The 23,898-nt window shown below is 43.9% G+C and overlaps 1 protein-coding gene across 2 annotated transcripts in view; it reads right to left on the reverse strand.

Moving 5' to 3' along the window:
* The window catches only part of MGRN1 (mahogunin ring finger 1), a 34,894-nt gene extending 14,911 nt beyond the window's left edge, over nucleotides 1-19,983 (reverse strand). Inside the window, exons 1-11 of one of the 2 annotated variants that reach the window (XM_077449583.1) lie at nucleotides 19,853-19,983; nucleotides 12,230-12,320; nucleotides 8,522-8,640; nucleotides 6,315-6,403; nucleotides 6,072-6,218; nucleotides 5,719-5,836; nucleotides 3,972-4,038; nucleotides 3,808-3,851; nucleotides 3,616-3,663; nucleotides 479-547; nucleotides 56-215 (exon numbers count right to left, since the gene is read on the reverse strand). In XM_077449583.1, coding sequence (XP_077305709.1) covers nucleotides 56-215; nucleotides 479-547; nucleotides 3,616-3,663; nucleotides 3,808-3,851; nucleotides 3,972-4,038; nucleotides 5,719-5,836; nucleotides 6,072-6,218; nucleotides 6,315-6,403; nucleotides 8,522-8,640; nucleotides 12,230-12,317 — 949 coding nt within the window. In that variant the 5' untranslated portion in view covers nucleotides 12,318-12,320; nucleotides 19,853-19,983. Of the gene's footprint in view, nucleotides 1-55; nucleotides 216-478; nucleotides 548-3,615; nucleotides 3,664-3,807; nucleotides 3,852-3,971; nucleotides 4,039-5,718; nucleotides 5,837-6,071; nucleotides 6,219-6,314; nucleotides 6,404-8,521; nucleotides 8,641-12,229; nucleotides 12,321-19,848 lie in introns of both variants that reach the window. The other variant, XM_077449584.1, reaches the window with a different exon arrangement.
* Nucleotides 19,984-23,898: the final 3,915 nt, after the last annotated feature.

The raw sequence follows: 23,898 nt of genomic DNA on the forward strand, positions 1-23,898 counted from the left end.
AATACAAGGAGGTACAGCAACACCATACCCACTGAAAATCAGGCGAGATACTCACGCAGCCTGCAGATAGGGCAGTTGTTGGCTTGGTAGCGCAGAGTGTCAGCACACGAGTTACATAGACACAGGTGACGGCATGGTAGGATCAGGGTGTCCCTCAGGTCAGAGAGACACACCACACATTCATTACTATTGTCACTGTTCTCATCTTCGGAGGGCTGTAGGAGCAGAGAAAGAAAGTTATGAAAAAGGAGACACAGTTTACTGTAAGAGGGTTTTCTTTATTTTAATTCAGCAATCTACTTTTTAGTTTTTATCTATAAATACGCAAAGGATTCCAACACACTCCTGGGAGGTACTTCGACAATCCCCTTTCCTGTTGTATACTCCATTTCTTGTACTGCCTCTAATATTTCATTTTCTCCAACAAAACTAAAATATTGTAACAGAAACGATGCAATACATGAGACTGTAGATTTACCTTGGTCTCTTGGTTGTTCTTGTTCTCAATGCCATAGATTTCCTGCAACAGATAACTGACTCGATCCACCTGTAGGAAAACATATAGCTTGTAAACGGGGCTAAACGTCATTGGGATTGCTCACTAAGGGCTCTCACACAGGTGAACTCTGCCTGCCGATTCCCACTGAGCAGGCGGGTGACAGGTCCGTGTCTGCTCCACTTATACAGAGCAGACACAGCCTGCTTGCCTCTATGGGCAGTCGGATGACAAAAAAGGCTAACCGTTTACATCCAAATGACATCTGATCCAATTTGCCAGATGGATGGGCAACAGATACCACATCCATAGTTTTTTTTTACAGGATCTGATCGGATGTCGTGGGTGTAAAAGTGTGGGTGGGTGCTTACAACCTGCAGCTCCATTGGGGGCAATTGATGGTCCAATCGGGTTCACCATTAAAAAAAAAAAAAAAAAAAACACCCCCACACACACAGGTGGAACCAATTGGCTCGTCCGTGTGAAAGAGCTCTAGAGGGGGGGAAAAAAAATAAAAAAATAAAATAAAAAAAAGAAGGAAGAAGGGCACAGAACTTTGTAAAAGCAATCACCCTCATGGTTTATTTCCTGTATTGTTGCATTACCTCTTCCTGTCTCCATGTTGGTCCTTAAAGCAAACCTATAGCTTGTTTTATCTCCCCACCCCCAGTAGTCTTTTCTCTGTTCCCCCACCTTTACATTCAGTGCTTGGGAGCTAAAGAAAATACCCGGAACCTCAAAAAAAAAATAAAAAAAAAAAAATAAACACGCAACAATACAATACACACTGCGCCAGGTAGGTCTGCCACAACAAACACTGAGCTGCTGATCAGGTGCCCAGCCGCCTTGTATCATAGAAGATCAGGAAGGCAAAGATGGATGACCACACACACCGAGGACAGTACAAGTTCCAGCTTCTTTATTACTAATGTTTAAAACATCCATAGAATCACAGCACAAACATAAGGAGCAAATGTTAATGAGTTTTATGCCACGGGTTTGCGTTAATGCATGTCATGAGCTTAGTCATAACATACCACTGACAGGTCCAGAGCAATTTAAATCACATTATACCCAATCAGAGCTTACACTCCATGCAAGAGAAGCTTACTGGTTCTTCCAGCTTTCAGATGTGTCATAAAAGGAGTGACATACCACTCATAGTTTGAGTGATTGGGGTTTTTCTTCCTCTCTCTTGCGGAGTCTGGTACAGGTCCATTTTTAGAAAGAAAACGATTACCATGGTAAATGCGGAGGATAAATCAAAGTGCACATCGACATATAGATATAGATATATATATCTATTTGATTTGTTCAGCGCTGGTTGCTTTGGTTTTTCTCTCTCTCTCTCTCTATATATTATATATATACACATATATACATACACATATATACATACACACACACATATATACATATACATATATTTTGTGTATAATATAGATTTAAAACAAATCTAATCAGACCTATCAGTGGTATGTTATGACCATGCACCCATGACATGAAACGTGTTAACATGTTCTTCTTATATGTGTTCTGTGGATATTTTAAACATTAGCAATAAAGAATCTGGAATTTTTTGTCATCAGTGCAAGGTCATCCATGTGACAGTGTTGGCCCAATCAGCATCGTTACACAAGGAAAGTCAGAGACCTAGAAGTTATAACTCCCGCAAATCATGGCTTACATGCGACTATCCTTTGCTTCCGATGGCTGGCAAGGGAGCATAAAATGCCAAGTAGAAGCTTCAGGGAAACGTGTAAAAGCAACTAACTTGCTAACTTTAGCAACACGTTACACCCGTATTTAGGGTGCGACATGTAAAAATGTTGCCAAGCACCACCACACCCCCAGAGATATGGTGTGTGGATTCTTCACCCCCAGCAGCCATGCCATGCGGGGCTCTGTCTGCACAGCAGGGTTATACATCCACAGAGATCTACAAATGAATGAACTACAAGTCTCATCTGCCACCTCAGCAGACGGATCAGTAGTTCCCAATGGAATACAAGTACGGTGATCAGCGCACTCATAGTCCATTGACACTTCATCCAGCTTTCCAACTGAAAGCCTTGGGGGGGTCTCCTGTGAAAATAAAAATAAATGCACTTTTTTTCCTGCAAAATATGTGCATTCATCTTTTTTTTTTTTTGTTCTTTGTTTTAATGTGAACAGTCTTTAAAATATGATAAACTTCCTCAATGACCAATAGGAAAGGTCAGGAGGTGAGACCAGGCACACCAAAATGAGATCTGGATACAGAAACGTCTGCCTCTTTCTCTGGATCTATGGAGAGTTTTGAGAGGCTGCCTTCCCTGATCCCCATCATGTCATCAGATTGAATGGCTGGGTTAGGAACACATTGGGGGTTATTTACAAAAGGCAAATCCACTTTGCACTACAAGGGCACGTGATATTGCACTTGGAAGTGCAGTCACTAGATCCGAGGAGGACATGCAAGGAAGGAAAAAAAATAAAAAATAAAACACACACACACACACACACACACATAGCATTTTAGCTTGCACAGGATTGGATAATAAAATCAGCAGAGCTTCCCCTCATTTCAGATCTACCTCAGATTTACAATTTCAACTGCACAATGCACTTGTAGTTAGCACTTCTAGTGCAAAGTGGATTTGCCTTTAGTAAATAACCCCCATTGTCTAATGCACCCAGATTTTACATGTCCCATAATCTGTGGGAGCAGACGCCAAATCTTTGGTTAACATAACACACTGAGGTTGTTGTACTAAAACTGGAGAGTGCAAAATCTGTTGCAGCTCAGAAAAGTAACCAATCAGCTTCCAGGTTTTATTCTCAAAGCTTAATTGAACAAACTGAAGTTAGAAGCTGATTGGCTTCCATGGACAGCTGCACCACATTTTGCGCTCTCCAGTTTTAGTAAACCAACCCCAGCGTCTCCCGGTGGTCCAGTGAGGAAACAAGGCCCATCACTCTCTTTGGAGACACCAGTCATCCTAGGTTTGATGGCTGCAGGGCATGCTGGGAATTGTAGTTCCCCCATCTAACCCCATTAAAACTTCAAAATGTGCTTATTTTTGGATTACGGTGACAAAACTAAACAGAACCAAGACCCAAGAGAAGCTTCTACTCACAATCTGCTTCTGCTTCAGAGGCTTCACAGAGTAGCTGCCATCCACATGCTGCAAAGACAAAAACAAAGTGTCATTGCAGGTACAATGCTTTGCAGGATCATATGCAAAAAAATTAATAAATGCACATTTTTTTTGCATTCATTTCTCTGTAAAAGGGGGCTTGACCTTCAAGGGTAGATTAAAGTCTCTTACCTTTTCAAAAGCAGCTAAAAGCACGTGAGCGTGTCCGGACCCCTCTGCAGAAAACACACAGCGTGAGACATCCTTGGCACTTACACAAGGCTTGCTTTAATACGGAGAATGAATCACACACAGGAGGGCACAAATATAAAAAACGAACAGCATTGTAGACATACCTCCTCCCTCCGCAACCACGGCCTGAACGACAAGTGGAATAACCCCTTTATCCAGATCAAAGTTCAACTGAGGAGAACAGAAAATAAACACAGAAATCAGGATGCCAGCTACAACTACTGGATAGCAGGCATAGAACCAACATCATAGAAAATATTAACAGAAGACAAGAGTTCAAAAATATTCTGAGAAGGAAGCAATACTTAAAGGGGACGTAAGGTTTGTTTGTTTTTTTAACTGCTGACAGGTAGGGTTTTATGACAGAAATAACTTTGTATGCCTCTTCTGGCATAATCGCTTCTCCCTGCCTGTATGTATTGAGCCATTTGTATGCAGCTTAGTGTACAATTGTGGCCTGGGTTTGTGCAAAGATGAAGAAACCCCTGTATGCATGCATGGAAGTTCCAAAGCCTTTTTTTTTTTTTTTTTTTTTTTTAAAGAGTCAAGGTTAGAAGCTGATTGGTTTCTATGCAGAAGAGAGCCTGATTTTGCACTGTCCAGCTTTAATAAATGGGGGGGGGGGTCTGATATTGCAGTGCTAGATGCTATCACATGGAAGATAAGTATGCCATTTTGCACTAAAGTGCATAACTAGCACGTTATGGCAAACTGCTCCCAATAACCCAAAATGTATCTTTTGTGGTGGTGGTTTACTTCCGCTTTGAATTAATTAGTTTTAAACCGTGACTGTATAATATATCTTCCCCTTTAGCCCCATTGTACCATGAACAACTGGCAGGTTCTTCAGCTGTATTTTATCCCAAAGATTTACAGTCGCCCGCTCAAAATTTGTGTAGCCTGTTCTATCCTTGCGGCACTTTCCTGAATCTTTGGATCCGGGAGTCTGCCCCGTTCACACTACACGTGCCACGATTCCTTCCTCCCAGCCTCGCTCTCAGAGCTTCATCCGATCCCCTTTTCCCCAAACCAGCAAGTAGGTCACAGTGGCTTCAAGACGACCCCGAATTAGGGCTGCACCAATAATTTGCACAAGTATCTCGCAAATGCTCGTGCAAATGCACCGATACCTGAAACGGATACTTTCAGGCTCGGTTATTTGAGCTGTCAGTGGGGATGAACAAATGTTCCTCTTTTTAACCCCTTATTAACCCTTCATTTGCTTTAATCAGCCTTAATTAACTCATTATTCTCCTTCTCCATTTAACTATTATTTTCCTGCTTTTTTTTTTTTCTCTCATTCGCGTCTATTTTATAAAAACGATAAACAAAATTAAAACTTTTTTTTTAGTTCACTTTGTTAGTGAATATTTTAACATATATTTACACATTTGACATAAAAAAAAAAAAAAAAAGCGCAAAATTAAAAAACAAAAATCTATTAAATTTGTAAATGACTTTTCAATGCTTTGTACCATTGCTGACAGCTGAAGTGTAAACAAAACAGTTGCAGTAGGTATCAGTAATTGGTATCGGCGAGTACAAAAAAATAAAAAGTATTGGTACTCGTAAATCCAAAAAGGTATCGGTGCATCCCTACCCTGAATAGTAGCATAACCAACTGTAGGTGGAAGTAACAGGACTATATAATGTTGTTGCAAGATTGTGCTGCAAAACACGTCACAGTCTGTCCTGGATATGCAATAGATTAAAGCGGATTCAAAGTGTTATTAATATCCCAACTCCAAAAAACACAGCTTACAGTTGGTAAGGGTAATACCAGAAAACATATACAAACACTATACATTCACTTTAAAAAGGACAAAAACAAAGAAAATCTGCTGTACATACTTCTTCATCTTTCCAATCGTTGAAGTCGATTTTAAACACTGGCAGAGAGAATTGCTGGGACAGTCCTCGCTTATAATACACCGTCTGGGACTGCATGGCTGTAGTGCGGGGAGTATACCTGTAGGGGGAGCCAGAGTCTTCATGTTATGCATCACCACAACCTGAAATACTGTCAAATATATATATAATTTTTTTTCCCCCCCTTCATTATAAAAAAGAAGAGGGGATCACAAATTCCCGAACATAGAGGCTGTCTTCCTGTTCTACAGCTTAGAACACAACTGGATACACCTTACTGTATTACACTATCCCATATTCCCATCAGTGGGTGTGTTGTGAAACAAGAGACTTACACAGCCATCCCTCCAGCAAACTCTTCACTGGCCTGACAGTAAACCGTAATCGCAACCCGTGCGTCAGCATCAAAGGTGAACTCCAAACCGTACAAGACTTTTGGCTTCCCGCCATCCTCCAGGGGGCTGTCCGTACCTTCTTTGTACCTGAAAGTACACAAGGATTGACATTAAAACAAACAGAACTAGTGTATGGGAAGGCAGTAGAGTACAGAGGTCTAAGAAGCCTGTTCTAATCTTTACCGGATGAGTCGCAGAGAATCCTTGCGGATGTTCACCAAACTGCGCAAAGTCTTCACCGGTTCATGAGGGGCCGGGGTCAGGTATGGGAACTACAAAGAGAAGATGATGCCAAATACGGTGTGAAGGAAACAAGTCACATCAATGGAGAAGTCCTATGTACTGCAGATCCTGTACATCACCAGAGCCCAAGTACAGGCAGAAGTCAGGAAGACAATGAATAGCTTGTTTTATTCTGGTGAAACACTTTAAAAGCAGACCTAACCTCATGTTCACACAGAGAGACATTAAAAGGTCACGCAAAGATAGGGAAAGAACAGAATAGCTGAAACATTTATCTTTCTAGGAGAAAATGGATCCTTCCCATGGTGGTCACATGGTCAAAGGCATCCCTGTTTGGTCCTGTGATTTATGTTTAGGGAGGAGCAGAGTTCATTTGACTCATTCTCCCCTTCAGTGAAGCTTGTGACCAAAGATCCATGGTATTATTGTTTATCAACTCCAGTCCTCAAGGCGCACCAACAGGTCATGTTTTCAGGTTTTCCATTATTTTGCACAGGTGATTTGATCAGTTTCACTGCCTTAGCAATTACCACAGCTGTTTCATCTGAGGGAAACCCTGAAAACATGACCTGTTGGGGCGCCTTGAGGACTGGAGTTGAGAAACACTGATCTAGAGCAACCTTTCTCAAATTTTTCGACCCTTGAGATAAACTTTCCAGTCTCAGGGAACTTCTAAAAACACGACTAGATATACAACTCAGGATACGCAAGGCCTCATGTACACGGCTGCTGGTAAACGGATGTTCAGAGGCAGTTGGATGCTTTTTTCCGCTGCCCCTGAACTCGTCCAATGTTATCTTATGTGTACATGTACACAGGTTCGTTTAATGTCGTTTTTAGGCAGTTGAGTTTAGAGGCCTTTTTTTGGAAAGCAAAAAAAGGAGGAGTTCAGAAGGTGAGCTTAGATGCATTTCAAGCACCAAGCGCTTCTAAACGCGTCAACTCGCATTTAGTTTAATGGGGTTTTTGATTTTTGGCTATTTTGAAAAAAAACTAAAAATAAAAAACGTTGTATTGCTGAACCACATCACTAAAGAGGGCACCACACAAAAGGTCTAGAGCCACACACACACACACACACACACGTTTTTCCTTCAGATTTACCAAAACCATATAATGAGGTCAAACCTTAGGAGTTTGAATGTGTATGCAATCAGGCAGGCCCTTGCACTACAAGGAAAAAAATTAAAATAAAAATCAGCAGAAAATCTGATAGTGTGTATGGGGCATAATGTCCCGTACACACGATTGGACATTCCGACAACAAAATCCATGGATTTATTTTATTTTTTTCCTGACGGATGTTGACTCAAACTTGTCTTGCATACACACGGTCACACAAAGTTGGTTGGATATTACAAACGTCAAGAACGCGGTTGATGTACAACACTAACGACGAACCAAGAAAAAAAGTTCAATAGCCAGTGCGGCTCTTCTGGCTGATTCGATTCCGAACTTTGTGTTGGAATTGTGTACACAGGATCGGAATTTCCGATCCAGATCTCAAATTTTGTGTGACGGAAATTCTGATGGAAAATGTACGAATGAGCCTGCACACAGTCGGAATTTCAAACAAAAAGCTCCCATCGAACATTTTCCGTTGGAAAATCCAACCGCGTATGGGGCATAATAGTGCAAAGTATTTTAAATATTAGTAATGGTTCACTACAAAACATAGAACATCCAACACATTTCGGGGGTTACATATCCCCCCCCCCCCCTTTCTGTAGAAGAAATGTAAGGGGGAGGTATGACCGGGGAGGGTTTGGAAAAGTTGTATGAAAAACATTGAGATATGAATTACAAATTGTAATAATAGATCTGATTTAACCAAAGTCCTGAACCTTAAATCTACTGAGGGTGGTAGAGACTGAGCAACAGAGTCTATACATCTTTCTTGGCACCAGCAAATTGCTATTCTGGAGGAAGGGGGTCCATAGGTGTTTCCTAGGCATTAAAAGTGAGGACCGCCCTGCTAGTGTATTGTATGTACATCGGCCCCTGTGGCTTATTCCCAGATGGACAAGAAGCACCCCAAACGACACTGGAAGATATCCAAGCCCACTCCAACTGACTCTCCTTTGGGCCTCCATTCTCACAATACTGTTATAGTAGGTGTCCCATTTAACATTCTCTCACAGACTTACCTGGACAGGCCGGTTCCCTAAAAAATTGAGGTCTGTGTTTTCCCCAAACAGGTACCCCTCAGGGTGCGGGGTCTCAAACTTCTCTCCACCCATGAAGAAGTGACTAGCAAAGTAATTTCCTAAAAAGAAGAACAAAAAAATTTAATAAAAAATGTAGACAGCATGCACACCATACTATTAAAAACAAAACACTACACAGTCAGTCTCTAGCTTGGGGCAGGTAGGTGGGACTAATGGCACCAACCCTTGTAACCATCAACCAACTGGTACCCGATGGCAACAACCCCTATAACTGCCTGGTACCGAATTACTTGTGTTTGCCAAGTGGCCATGGAAGTCTCTGCCAGTTAAACCTATTAGGTGTTCACTGGACAACAGTAGGTTTCTAAGAAAAAACCCTTTCAAAATGTTTGTTTTTGCTTGTTTAGCAAAATATAAATATGTCATTTGGGTACAGGGTTGCATGACCGCGCAATTGTCATTCAAAGTGCGACAGCGCTGAAAGCTGAAAATTGGTCTCGGCCAGGAAGGGGGTGAAAGTGTCCAGTATTGGAGGTTAAAATTTCCATTGATTGTTTTATCTTCTTCTGCATTCATCTATCTATATACAGTGCCTTGATAAAAGTATTCATACCTATTGAAATTTCCCAAATTTTGTGATGTTACAACCAAAAACATAAAAGTATTTTATTGGGATCTGATGTGATAGACCAACACAAAGTGACACATAATTGTGACGTGGAAGGAAAATGATAAATGCTTTTCAATGTTTTTAACAAATAAAATATGTGAAATGTGTGGGGTATATTTGTATGGCGCCCCCCTGAGTCAATACTTTGTAGAACCCCCTTTTACTGCAATTACAGCTGCAAGTCTTTTTGGGGGATGTCTCTACCAGCTTTGCACTAGAAAGAGTGGCAATTTTTGCCCATTCTTCTTTGTAAAATAACACAAGCTCTGTCAGATTGGATGTGAACAGAGATTTCCAAGTCTTGCCACAGATTCTCAATTGGATTTAGGTCTGGACTTTGACTGGGCCATTCTAACACATGAATATGCTTTGATCTAAACCATTCCATTGTAGCTCTGGCTGTATGTTTAGGGTTGTTGTCCTGCTGGAAGGTGAACCTCCGCCCCAGTCTCAAGTCTTTTGCAGACTCCAATAGGTTTTCTTCTAAGCTTGTATTTGGCGCCACCCATATTCCCATCAACTCTCACCAGCTTCCCTGTCCCTGCTGAAGGAAAACATCCCCACAACATGATGCTGCCACCACCATGTTTCACGGTGGGGATGGTGTGTTCAGGGTGATGTGTAGTGTTAGTTTTCTGCCACACATAGGCCAAAAAGTTACATTTGTATCTCATCTGTCAAGAGCACCTTCTTCCACATTTGCCATGTCCACCACATGGCTTCTCACAAACTGCAAACAGGACTTCTTATGGCTTTCTTTCAACAATGTCTTTCAACTCACCACTCTTCTTTAAAAGGTCAGATTTGTGGAGAGCACGACTAATAGTTGTCCTGTGGATAGATACTCCCACCTGAGCTGTGGATCTCTGCAGCTCCTCCAGAGTTACAATGGACCTCTTGACTGCTTCTCTGATGAATGCTCTCCTTGCCGGGCCGGTCAGTTTAGGTGGACGGCCATGTCTTGGTAGGTTTGCAGTTGTGCCATAATCTTTCCCATTTTCGGATGATGGATTGAACAGAGCTCCGTGAGATGTTCAAAGCTTGGGAGATTTTTATTTTTTTTTTTATACCTATACCCTAACCCTGCTTTAATCTTCTCCACAACTTTATCCCTGACCTGTCTGGTGTGTTCTTTGGTCTTAATGATGCTGTTTGTTCACTAAGGTTATCTAACAAACCTCTGAGGGGTTCACAGAACAGCTGTATTTATACTGAGATTAAAATTACGCAGTAATTACTTACTAATTAGGTGACTTCTAAAGGCAGTTGGTTCCACTAGATTTTAAGGTGCCTGAATACAAATGCACACCACACTTTTCACATATTTGTAAAAATTTTGAAAACCATTTATCATTTTCCTTCCACTTCATTTCAAGGGGGGTATGAATATTTTTTCAAGGCAATGCATCTATCAGAGATGGGTAACACAATGCTCTTTTCTACCAATGCAACTTCATATTGGCTCTGTACTATTAGAACATGTACAAAAAAAAAAAAGTTCTGATAGAAAGTGGGAAAAAGAAAGATTTAGGCCTGGTTCACACCTATGCAGGTGCATTTTTCAATACACGCTTTTGATCCATTGAAGTGCGTTTTTTGCAAAACGCGCTATTAAAAAAAAAAGAAAAAAAAAACGCATTCGATGTAAACTAGCTTTAAGACCCCTTTCACACCGGGGCGCTTTGCAGGCACTACATCGTTAAAAATAGCGCCTGCAAAACGCTCTCAAAAAGCCGCTGCTGTCTCTCCAATGTAAAAGCCCCGGGGGCTCTCACACTGGAGCGGTGCGCAGGCAGGACACAAAAAAAAGTCCTGCTAGCCGCATCTTTGGAGTGGTGAAGAAGTGGTGTATACACTGCTCATGCCCATTGAAATCAATGGGGCAGCACGGCTATACCGCCGGCATAGCGCTGCTGCAGCAGCACTTTGCGGTGGTTTTAACCCTTTCTGGGCCGCTACTGGGGAGGTAAAAGTGCCCCGCTAGTGGCTGAATAGCGCCGTGAAATTGACGGTAAAGCACCTACTGCCCCAGTGTGAAAGGGACGTTAGGGTTGATCTGCAGATCAATATAAGAGTAGATTGATACAAACTAAGACTGCTGGAGAGCTTGTTCTGTTGAAAAAACAGACTCAGTGGCCGGATCAACAGGTAAAAATAAAAGAAAAGAAAGCCCAAAAATGAAAATGAATGCAGCCGTCACATCGAAGATTTGGCAAGCTGCTTTGGGGTTCAATACCAGTTAAAAAAAAAAAAAAAAACGCAACTGTGAGGATATGCTAAGTGCAAGGCAGATGTACTACACATGCCCACATTTTTTTGGGCATGTGTAGTACATCCAGTGTCCACAACTAGTTAACGTGTACTACCGTGTTTCCCCAAAAATTAGACCGGGCCTTATATTAATTTTGGAAACAAGAGACACAGTACGGCTTATTTTCGGGGTAGGTCTTATCATATAATGTGTATTTGCCAGTTCCTGTGCCCCCCAGTCTTCTATCTCCCTCTCTCCCTCCCTGCCTGTTAGCTCAGAAGTCATTAGCATTGCAAGGTAAAATGCTTGTAAAATCCTATAATCCACTCTATTCGAGTATTATATAATGTACAATGTGTGTGTTTCTGTAATATAAAATGGTATAAAATACCTTCGCTGCAGCGCTGCTCTTTCATGATGCGCTGGAACTCTCTTTCCCGCTCCATGCACTCCCCCCATCCCCCGCTGACAGCCGAAGAGGAATAGAACAGCTGAGCGCCGCTGTAACAGGTGTTTGGCACAATTATATTACAGAAACACTCACATTGTACATTATACAATACCGTAATAGGCTGAATTATAGGATTTTACAACCACTTCAAACTAGGGCTTTTTTTGGGGGGTAGGGATTATATTGCAGCCCTCCTGGGAAAAATAAATAAATCACACTAGGTCTTATTTTCAGGGGAACCTGGTAATTACGAACAATGGGGAGGGGGGGAAAAAAGTGGAGGGGGGGGGAGAAGGACGACCGTGGAGTCCTCACCAGATTTGGGTGGATAGCGGTAAGCAGAGTTGGCCTGGATATCGATGTCTTCCACACCGGCAATTCTTCGGCCCCACACCGCCCCCATTGTCTGAGGAAGGAACACAACAAGCAATAAGTGATACATCCAACTGTACTTTTTTTTTTTTTTGTTAGTGTGTCTTGCATTGAGCAGGATGGTTGCCCAACCTGTGGCCCTCCAACTGTTGCAAAACTACAAGTCCCATGAGGCATTGCAAGCCACTGACAGTTACAAGCATGACTCCCAATGGCAGAGGCATGATGGGACTTGTAGTTCTGCAACCGCTAAAGGGCCACAGGTTGAGCAACCATGTTATGAGATTTCCTCATTTCTTCTCAGAACAAGAGGCGTTGGAAGATCTCTCTACTCAGGGCCAAAAAAAAAAAAAAAAAAAAACAACAATTTAGGTCCCTTTCACACGGGGCGGATCAGTAATGATCCGCCCCGTGATGATCCGCTCGCTTAGCGGGGATCGCTCCGTTGTCCCCGCTGAGCCAGCTGCGGACAGGGCGGTCTCCGCACACTGTGCAGGGACCGCCCTGTCAGCTCTCCGCTCTCCTCTATGGGGATTGGACGAGCACGGACCGTCTGTCCGTGTTCATCCGATCCGCTCTGCAGATGGATAGAAAAATAGGCTTTTCCTCCGTCTGCAGAACCGGACTGTTGCGGAGGCGGACAATAGCGGGTGTCTGCGGATGTGCATCCGCAGACACCCGCTGTCCCATAGGGATGCATGTATGTCCGTATTTCATCCGCAAATGGATGGATGAAATACGGACATACTGTCCGCATGTGTGAAAGGGGCCTAAGTACAGTGATGGAGGGTTAAAAAAATAAATAAACGTTTCTGACTGCTTTTAGGGCCACCTGTGCCTTTCTGCCCTGATGACAACAATTCCTCCCATTTCTTGTACAGTTGTCACAGGGACAGGAAGTCATTAGAAAGTCTTCCCAATGGGGTCGCAGGCAGAAATAAATACATGACACATTTTAAATTTTCACTAAGCTATTCAAAAATAATACAATTATAATTTAATAATAAATATACAGAATTTGTATAGCGCTATCAGTTTGCACAGTGCTTTACAATATAAAAAGGGAGAGATCACAGGTACAATACAAGAGGGTGAGGCGATCCCTGCTCATAAGAGCTTACAATCTCTAGAATTCCTCTAGAGCAGGGGTGTCCAAACTTTTTTCAAAGAGGGCCAGATTTGATGAAGTGAACATGCGTGAAGGGCGATTGTTTTGCCTGACATTCTTTGAACCATTAAAATTCGGTCTGTGTTAGTGCGAGCACAAATACACGGCCCAACAAGAATTCTCTTGCCTTTATGGCTGTGTGTGAGTAAAGAGATGAGATCGGGAGTGTTATTTGGATATACCGTATTTATTGGGTGTATAACACGCACCGTCACGTTAAGAGGGAAGTTTCAGGAAAAAAATAAAATTTAAATAAAAGAACTGTGAAGCAAAATAAGGGTCAGTGCCCATCTGCAGCCTCACAAGTGCCCATCTGCAGACCCACCATTGCCAGGAATGCAGTGCCCACCATTGCCAGGAATGCACTCCCGAGCGCCAAAGATTACCTACAGGAGAATCTCCTTTTTACATGGTGGCCTCTTTAATAGAAAGTCCCGCCTCCTTTGATGAACAGAACAGTCGTCCAATGGCAGCGCTGAAGACGGGACTTCCTATTACAGAGGCCGCCCATACACAGGAAATTCTGCATGTACGGTGCTCTCTGTCCCCTCCAAGGCATATACATCTTTTGTGGCCCTGGCAGATCATCGGGGGGGGGGGCACAGAAGAGATAGAGATATATAATGTACAAATAACCAGGTGGGCCGCTCAAAACCGAAACGCGGGCCACGATTGGCCGCGGGCTGGACTTTGGACGTGCCTGCTCTAGAGGAACTAGTGGTACAAAAAAATAAGGTCATAATTGTGGGGTGTGAGCTGATGGAATGACATTTAATTAAAGGAAAAATGTATAAAAATAATGTAAAATAAAAATAAAATAATGTATGGCCAGCATTAGTTGTTAGGTAGAGGCGGGATAGACTTTGCTGAAGAAAGAGGAGTTTTCAGGGATCTCCTACAGATGGAAAGAGTTGGAGATGGATTGGGGTAGGGTGTTCCAGAGGATGGGAAAGACTCTGAAGAAGTCCTGGAGGAGAGGAGGTGACGAGGAAGCCAGAGATCAGGACATCCTGGTCACATCACACAGGTCTTTTGACCTTTTAAAATCAAAAGAAGATGGTACAATCAGACTGTCTGGTGTATGGCCGGCTTTAGGACCCCAGTCAGGTTGTGGTGGAGTCTTTTTCCCCCATCATTTTCTGCCCCAGTGAACCCTCCCCCCCAGTTACCAGAACAGGAAGTGAGCAGAATCTCCCCAAATGGAAACACAAGGCGCAATTAATTTTCTTTGAGTCCATCTAGAGACATCTCCTGTACCACGTCCCCCAAGTCTCTGACCATCTCCTGTACCACGTCCCCAAGTCTCTGACCATCTCCTGTACCACGTCCCCAAGTCTCTGACCATCTCCTGTACCACGTCCCCAAGTCTCTGACCATCTCCTGTACCACGTCCCCAAGTCTCTGACCATCTCCTGTACCACGTCCCCAAGTCTCTGACCATCTCCTGTACCACGTCCCCAAGTCTCTGACCATCTCCTGTACCACGTCCCCAAGTCTCTGACCATCTCCTGTACCACGTCCCCAAGTCTCTGACCATCTCCTGTACCACGTCCCCAAGTCTCTGACCATCTCCTGTACCACGTCCCCAAGTCTCTGACCATCTCCTGTACCACGTCCCCAAGTCTCTGACCATCTCCTGTACCACGTCCCCAAGTCTCTGACCATCTCCTGTACCACGTCCCCAAGTCTCTGACCATCTCCTGTACCACGTCCCCAAGTCTCTGACCATCTCCTGTACCACGTCCCCAAGTCTCTGACCATCTCCTGTACCACGTCCCCAAGTCTCTGACCATCTCCTGTACCACGTCCCCAAGTCTCTGACCATCTCCTGTACCACGTCCCCAAGTCTCTGACCATCTCCTGTACCACGTCCCCAAGTCTCTGACCATCTCCTGTACCACGTCCCCAAGTCTCTGACCATCTCCTGTACCACGTCCCCAAGTCTCTGACCATCTCCTGTACCACGTCCCCAAGTCTCTGACCATCTCCTGTACCACGTCCCCAAGTCTCTGACCATCTCCTGTACCACGTCCCCAAGTCTCTGACCATCTCCTGTACCACGTCCCCAAGTCTCTGACCATCTCCTGTACCACGTCCCCAAGTCTCTGACCATCTCCTGTACCACGTCCCCAGTCTCTGACCATCTCCTGTACCACGTCCCCAGTCTCTGACCATCTCCTGTACCACGTCCCCAGTCTCTGACCATCTCCTGTACCACGTCCCCAGTCTCTGACCATCTCCTGTACCACGTCCCCAGTCTCTGACCATCTCCTGTACCACGTCCCCAGTCTCTGACCATCTCCTGTACCACGTCCCCAGTCTCTGACCATCTCCTGTACCACGTCCCCAGTCTCTGACCATCTCCTGTACCACGTCCCCAGTCTCTGACCATCTCCTGTACCACGTCCCCAGTCTCTGACCATCTCCTGTACCACGTCCCCAGTCTCTGACCATCTCCTGTACCACGTCCCCAGTCTCTGACCATCTCCTGTACCACGTCCCCAGTCTCTGACCATCTCCTGTACCACGTCCCCAGTCTCTGACCATCTCCTGTACCACACGACCCCAGTCTCTGACCATCTCCTATACCACACGACCCCAGTCTCTGACCATCTCCTGTACCACGTCCCCAGTCTCTGACCATCTCCTGTATAAAAATATATATTTTTTTAAATATGTTTCAGTATCGGTTTTTGGCCTAGTGTATTTTTCGTTTTCGGTATCGGCACCAAAAAACCCATTCGGTGCACCCCTAGTTTACCTGCTTTGATCAGCTGAAGAAAAAAAATAAAAAATAAACAAAACACAACACACACAAACGATCCATCTATGGTTCATATAAAGGGGTTGTAAACCCTCATGGTTTTTCACCTTAATGCATTAAGGTGAAAACCTTCTGTAGTGCTGCAGCCCCCCCCCCCCCCCCCCCCCCGTTTTACATACCTGACACGGATCTTTCTCTGGCCGGGAACGAGCACACCATCTGTAGCTGGTGTCTCATGTCCTGATTGGATATATTGATAGCAGTGCATCCATTGGCTCCCGCAGCTGTCAATCAAAACCAATGACGAGGGGCCGAGTCCTGCATTCTGTGAATGGACACAAATGCGGGACTCGGGAGACCACCAAGGAGAGCGCTTCTACAACGTGGGCACTTGATTCGGGTGAAGGAGCCCCAGCAGGAGGAGGATCGGGTCCACTCTGTGCAAAACGAACTGCACAATGGAGGCAAGTATGACATGGTTGTTAGAAAAAAAAAAAAAAAAAAAACACATACAACATGTATGTGTGCATGTGTATTATTAAAAAAAAAAAAATATTATATATATATATATATATATATATATATATATATATATATATATATATATATATATATATTTTTTTTTTTTTTTTTTTTTTTTTTATTATAAAGTGATTGCAAAAGGTTTGTTTAAAAAAAAAAAAATAATGAACATGTTGTACTTATCTTGCACAGAGCAGCCCGATCCTTCTTTTTCTGGGGTTCCCCGGCGGTGCTCCTGGATCCTTCTCCTCAATGAGTGCCCCCACAGAGAGCAGCATTCCATGGGGGCAATCATGCGGGCATGCTCCTAAGTCCTGCTGCTGCGTCCATTGACACAGACAGCAAGACTCAGATCCACCCCCCCCCCCCCAGCTCCCATATCACTGGATTTGATTGAGACCAATGGCTCCCGCTGCTAACCAATGAGGACAGAGACAGCAGCAGGAGCTGCTCTGCTCATCCCCGCTGCTGGGTCTGACTCAGGTAAGAGACGACGAGAAGAAGAGGAGAAGACAGAGACGACGAGAAGAAGAGGAGAAGACAGAGACGACAAGAAGAAGAGGAGAAGACAGAGACGACGAGAAGAAGAGGAGAAGACAGAGACGACGAGAAGAAGAGGAGAAGACAGAGACGACGAGAAGAAGAGGAGAAGACAGAGACGACGAGAAGAAGAGGAGAAGACAGAGACGACGAGAAGAAGAGAGAGACGAGGAGAAGAGAGATATTTTTCTCCATAATGCATTAAAGCGGTGTTCCAGCCGCAATTATTATTTTTTTAATTCAGCAGCTACAAACTCTGTAACTGCCGACTTTTAATAAGGACACTTACCTGTCCAGGGAACCCACGATGTCGCCACCCCAAGGCTGATCTGTCCATTGGATCGGGTGCCAGCGCCGCCATCTTGGCAAAGGGAAACAGGTAGTGGAGCCTTGCGGCTTCACTGCCCGTTTCCTACTGCACATGCGTGAGTCGCATGTCGCTTTGTGAATGGCCCCATTGTTTTCTGGGACACACACACGCCCCAGAAGACAACGGGGCCATTCACAGAAGAGGAGGAAGCACTGCGGAATAGGCAGATTAGGAAGACTGCCTAGCAACAGGGGTTTCTGGTAAGTAAAAAAAAAAAAATATATATATATATATATATATATATATATATATATATATATATTTTTTTTTTTTTTTTTTTTTTTTGGTTTGAGAATGTTAACGTTACTTTTTATTTTAGGGTGGCAATCCGCTTTAAAGGTGAAAAGCCTTGAGAGACTTTACAACTCCTTAAAGAAAGGATTTCCTCTCCTCACTTCCTGTGCTGTCTCTGGGACAGGAAGTGAGAGGGAAATCTCCCTAATGGGACACAGACAGCAAAACAATACCCATCGTATACTTCATCCATGTGTTGGGTTTACACTACAGATCAAGAATACAAAAATACCACCAAATATACAGAGACTGGATCCTGACCACACATCTCTCAGCATTCCTTCACTACTGGAGAAGTCCGATTATAAAGTCTGATCACCATTATTATAACCCGGGGGCCACCACCTGTGACATCACACCCCCCACCACCTGTGACATCACACCCCCCACCACCTGTGACATCACATCACACCCCACCACCTGTGACATCACATCACATCACATCACACCCCACCTGTGACATCACACCCCCCACCACCTGTGACATCACACCCCCCCACCACCTGTGACATCACACCCCCCCACCACCTGTGACATCACATCACACCCCACCACCTGTGACATCACATCACATCACACCCCACCTGTGACATCACACCCCCCACCACCTGTGACATCACACCCCCCACCACCTGTGACATCACATCACATCACACCCCACCACCTGTGACATCACATCACACCCCACCTGTGACATCACACCCCCCCACCACCTGTGACATCACACCCCCCCACCTGTGACATCACACCCCCCCACCACCTGTGACATCACACCCCCACCACCTGTGACATCACACCCCCACCACCTGTGACATCACCCCCCCCCCCACCACCTGTGACATCACATCACATCACACCCCACCACCTTTGACATCACATCACACCCCACCTGTGACATCACACCCCCCCCACCACCTGTGACATCACACCCCCCCCCACCACCTGTGACATCACACCCCCCCCCACCACCTGTGACATCACACCCCCCCCCCCACCTGTGACATCACACCCCCCCCCCACCTGTGACATCACACCCCCCCCCCACCTGTGACATCACACCCCCCCCACCTGTGACATCACACCCCCCCCCCCCCCACCTGTGACATCACACCCCCCACACCTGTGACATCACACCCCCCCACCTGTGACATCACACCCCCCCCCCACCTGTGACATCACACCCCCCCCACCTGTGACATCACACCCCCCCCCCACCACCTGTGACATCACCCCCCCCCCCCACCACCTGTGACATCACCCCCCCCCCCACCACCTGTGACATCACACCCCCCCCACCACCTGTGACATCACACCCCCCCCCCCACCACCTGTGACATCACACCCCCCCCACCACCTGTGACATCACACCCCCCCCCCCACCACCTGTGACATCACACCCCCCCCACCACCTGTGACATCACCCCCCCCACCACCACCTGTGACATCACACCCCCCCACCACCTGTGACATCACACCCCCCCACCACCTGTGACATCACACCCCCCCACCACCTGTGACATCACACCCCCATCTCAGGGTAACAAAGTAGAATTCCAGTGTAGATAGACTGGAGTGTGGATGAGAAGTAGATTGTTACATTGTATCCCACAGACAGACACACCCCCTATAGATGTACACAGGGGAGGATGGAGTCTCCAGGATTTCATGAATCGGGAAATAGATACATTGTATCACATAGAATGCCAGATCCCCTCCCCCTCAGGAAGTACACAGACATTATATAGATATAGACCGGCCTCACTGTATACGGAAAATAAATTGTTACATTGTATCATATTGTATCCCAGCCCCGCCCCCACACGGGGTACACAGACACTCGCATACAGCTCTACCCCCCTCCCCCTCCGCACACCCGCACAGTCCGCATTCCGGGAGGAATCTACCTACAGCGTCTTGTTGTCTCCCTCCGGCCTCCTTCTTCCCGTCCGCTCCCGGGAATCCTCCACTCCGCCGCACAGCCTGCCGGGAACTGTAGTCCCCACCTCCCCTCCCCCAGCACTCCCACACAGCGCCAGGACTACAATCCCAGCACCCCCCGCGCCAGGCTCCCAGCTGACTGGCCTCAGCATGGAAAACAATGGCGGGACTGTACCAACTGACTAGACGGAGGGGCGGACGTGGAATGGAAGTGATCCGTCCTAAGGCTCTGCTTAACCCTTGCTATGCAAGGTAAAGGAATGTAACATTTTCCTATCTTCTGGTAATAATAATAATATATAATAATATACGAGAACAATAATAATAACAGTAATAATGTATAATAATAATATAATTTCTTTATATTATGATGATTATTATATTATACATTATTATTGTTATTATTATTATTATAAATGAGTATTGTTATTGTTGTTATTATCATTATTATACATTATTATTGTTCTTATTATTATAAATTATTATTGTTATAATTATTATTATTATACATTATTATTATCCTTATATATTATTATTGTTCTTAGTGTTGTTATTATTATACTATTATTATTATTATTATTATACATTATTATTGTTGTTATTAGTATTATTATTAGTATTATTATACATAATTATTGTTATTATATATTATTATTGTTATTATAATTATTATTGATATTATACCGTTGTGCTCATAAGTTTACATACCCTGGCAGAATTTATGATTTCTTGGCCATTTTTTAGAGAATATGAATTATAATAAAAACGTTTCTCACTCATGATTAGTGATTGGCTGAAGCCATTTATTATCTGTCAACTGTTTTTTACTCTTTTTAAATTATAATGACAACAGAAACTACCCAAATGACCCTGATCAAAAGTTTACATACCCCAGTTCTTAATACCGTGTATTGCCCCATTTAACATCAATGACAGCTTGAAGTCTTTTGTGTTATTTGTAGATGAGGCTCTTTATCTTCTTTTATAGTATAAACTATACATATATTTTGCTATTAAATAACATTTCTAATCATATGAAGTTAATACAAGAGTTCCCCCTTTACATCTGAACTAAGGGGGAACACAGTGGCCTCTGGTGTAAAGAGGAACTCTGATATAAGGGGTGCTCTGAGAACCCTGATTTGCCTAATGCCTCGTACACACGACACGACCAGACTTTTTGACAGCAAAGGTCTGACGGAATGAGTCCGTCGGACAGTTCGATCTTGTGTGGGCTCCATTGGACCTTTGCTTGCCAAAAATCCGGCGGACTTTAGAAATAGAACATGTTTTAAATTTTTCCACCGGAACTCCGCCGGACAGAGAAATCCGCTCGTGTGGATGCTAGTCCGACGGACAAAAACCGACGCTAATACAGCTACTGGCTACTGGCTATGAACTTCCTTATTCTAGTCCGGTCGTACGTCATCGCGTTTGAATCCGTCGGATTTTGGTGTGATTGGGTGTGGCCAAGTCCGTTCATTCGGAAAGTCCGTCGGAAAGACCGTCGTACCTAGTCCCTCTAAGCCCTTGTACACACGATCGGACATTCTGCCAACCAAATCCGTCGGATTTTGCCTGTCGGATCTTGTCCGAAACTGTTGCATACACACGGTCGGACTAAGTTGTCGAAAAATCCAATCATTCAGAACGTGATGACGTAATTTCGTTACGATGGGACTACGTTCAGGCTAGTAGTCAATAGCTTTGATGTAGGAATTTGATCTGAGCATGCGTGGCACTTGGTCCGATCAAAATTCTCTACACATGATCGGAGTATGTCCGACCGGCCCAGTTGGTCGGGAAATATTTCCAACATGTTGGAAAATTGGGCCTGACGGATATTCGGACGGAATCAGTCCGATGCATACCACACACATAGTTTCATAGTTAGTAAGGTTGAATAAAGACACCAGTCCATCCAGTTCAACCTGAGTGAGTGTCTACCCCTATCCCTGTACATTGCACACTCACATTGGTCCCTACCCTCAAGGAGCCCACAATCTAAGGTCCCCATTCATATACTAAGGCCAATTTTGGTCAGAGGCCAATTAACCTACCTGCATGTCTTTGGAGTGTGGGAGGAAACCGGAGTACCCGGAGGAAACCCACGCAGGCACAGGGAGAACATGCAAACTCCAGGCAGGTAGTGTTGTGGTTGGGATTTGAACCAGCGACCCTTTTACTGCTAGGTGAGAGTGCTAACCACTACACCACTGTGCCGCCCCAAACACAGTCGGATTATCCGACGACACGGTCCGATAGGACGCATTTTGACGGATTCTCTGACCGTGTGTACCTGTCGTAGGTCCGACGGTCTTTCCGACTGAGTTTCGGCGGAGTTCTGACGGACTTTCCGAATGAATAATAATAATAATAATAAAAAAAATAATAATACCATACAACTACTACTACTAATAAAAACAATAATAATACTAATAATAATATTACATTACAACTGCTGTTACACAACTACTAATAATAATATAATAATTATAATAAAAAAGACTAATAATAATAAAAAAAAAAATATAACTACTACTAATAATTTTACTTAACAAAATTACTACTAATAAATATAGTAATACAAGCATAAACATAATAAGCAATAGGACTATAACTAATAATAAATATAATAAAAACCTTACATGTATATCTTACCAATGAAGTGCTTGTATCCTATAATTATAGTGTATCCATTCATTATAAAATTAATAAAAACTTGTATGTATTCCGCCTCATATTGTTTTCATAACAAAAATAAATAGACTCTAAATTAACATATATACAACATGTATTACAAAAAAAGTTTTTGCACATGTTTGACATCATATAGCTAATAATCCCACAGTATGATTCAGGTTGTTGATGTACAATAGGCTCTGGTCAGGGGAAGTGGAACAATATGGCACAACGCGTTTCGTCGGCCTCCGATCCCACTTCTTCAGGTTCTGTGCATCTATAGATAAATGTCATTATTATTATAGACAATATGATGGGTGTATACAATACATACTGGTAATATGCTCCACCTTTTAGTGAATAGCCATCCAAAACTGGGAACAGGAGCCTGTGGACTTCGACCACACCAAACTTTCCGCTGGGAGGAGAACCCACTGTAAGGACAAAATATAAGGGAGTTTTTTTCTTTACAAGTTGTTCCTCCTCCCAGAGGTATTATTATTATTATAATAATAATAATTATTATTATTATTATTAATAATAATAATAATAATAATAGTATTATTATTAGTATTAATAATTAAAATATAACAGCAGTGGATTTTGTCCCTAAAGTATCCCAGCACAGAGGTGCTGAACATAATGTGTTATTACATTTTATTAGAAGTACTTTTTATTTTAATACAAATACTGCAGAAATGTTATATACTTTAATGACAGATCCAGAAGACAAATCATTTTCATCTTTCACTTTTTCTTCCATCATTGGAATGGTGGATAGGTGGGAGCCAGGTGGCCTGTCAGTCCGGAGGAGTCAGGGGACACACCCCCCACACTGTAGCTGTCCCCCTATGATCTATATATGTATGTTGTAAAGCACTGCGCATACTGTTGGCACTATATAAATTCTGTATAATAATAATAATGTATGTATTGAAGTATGTATGTCTATGTATGTATGTATGTAGTATATATGAGTATGTTAGTGCCGCACACTGGGGGGGTGTGCCAGGCCGACGTCGCCTGCTGTGTCAGCTTTCATTTGAATAGCCAGTTGCCTGCCGTCACACAAGTCTCGCCTTCTGGTTTTCTCCTTTGACAGACAGCACACTTGTCCAATGCGGGGACATGTGCTGTCTATCACAGGTAGAAACCAATCCAGGAGGCGGGACTTGTGTGACGGCGGGTGATGCTGGCAAATTAAAGCTCACACAGCGGGCATGATACCATGATAACATCAGCCTGATAACCCCCCCCCCCTGCCCCCCGTGTGTGAGACCAGGGCAGACCACCCTCACCCCACCCCACCCCCACCTCAGCACCCACCCAAGATC

Source organism: Lithobates pipiens, unplaced genomic scaffold (assembly GCF_037356315.1).
Source record: "Lithobates pipiens isolate NorthernLeopardFrog02 unplaced genomic scaffold, aLitPip1_a1.2 Scaffold_22, whole genome shotgun sequence".
Taxonomy (NCBI): domain Eukaryota; kingdom Metazoa; phylum Chordata; class Amphibia; order Anura; family Ranidae; genus Lithobates; species Lithobates pipiens.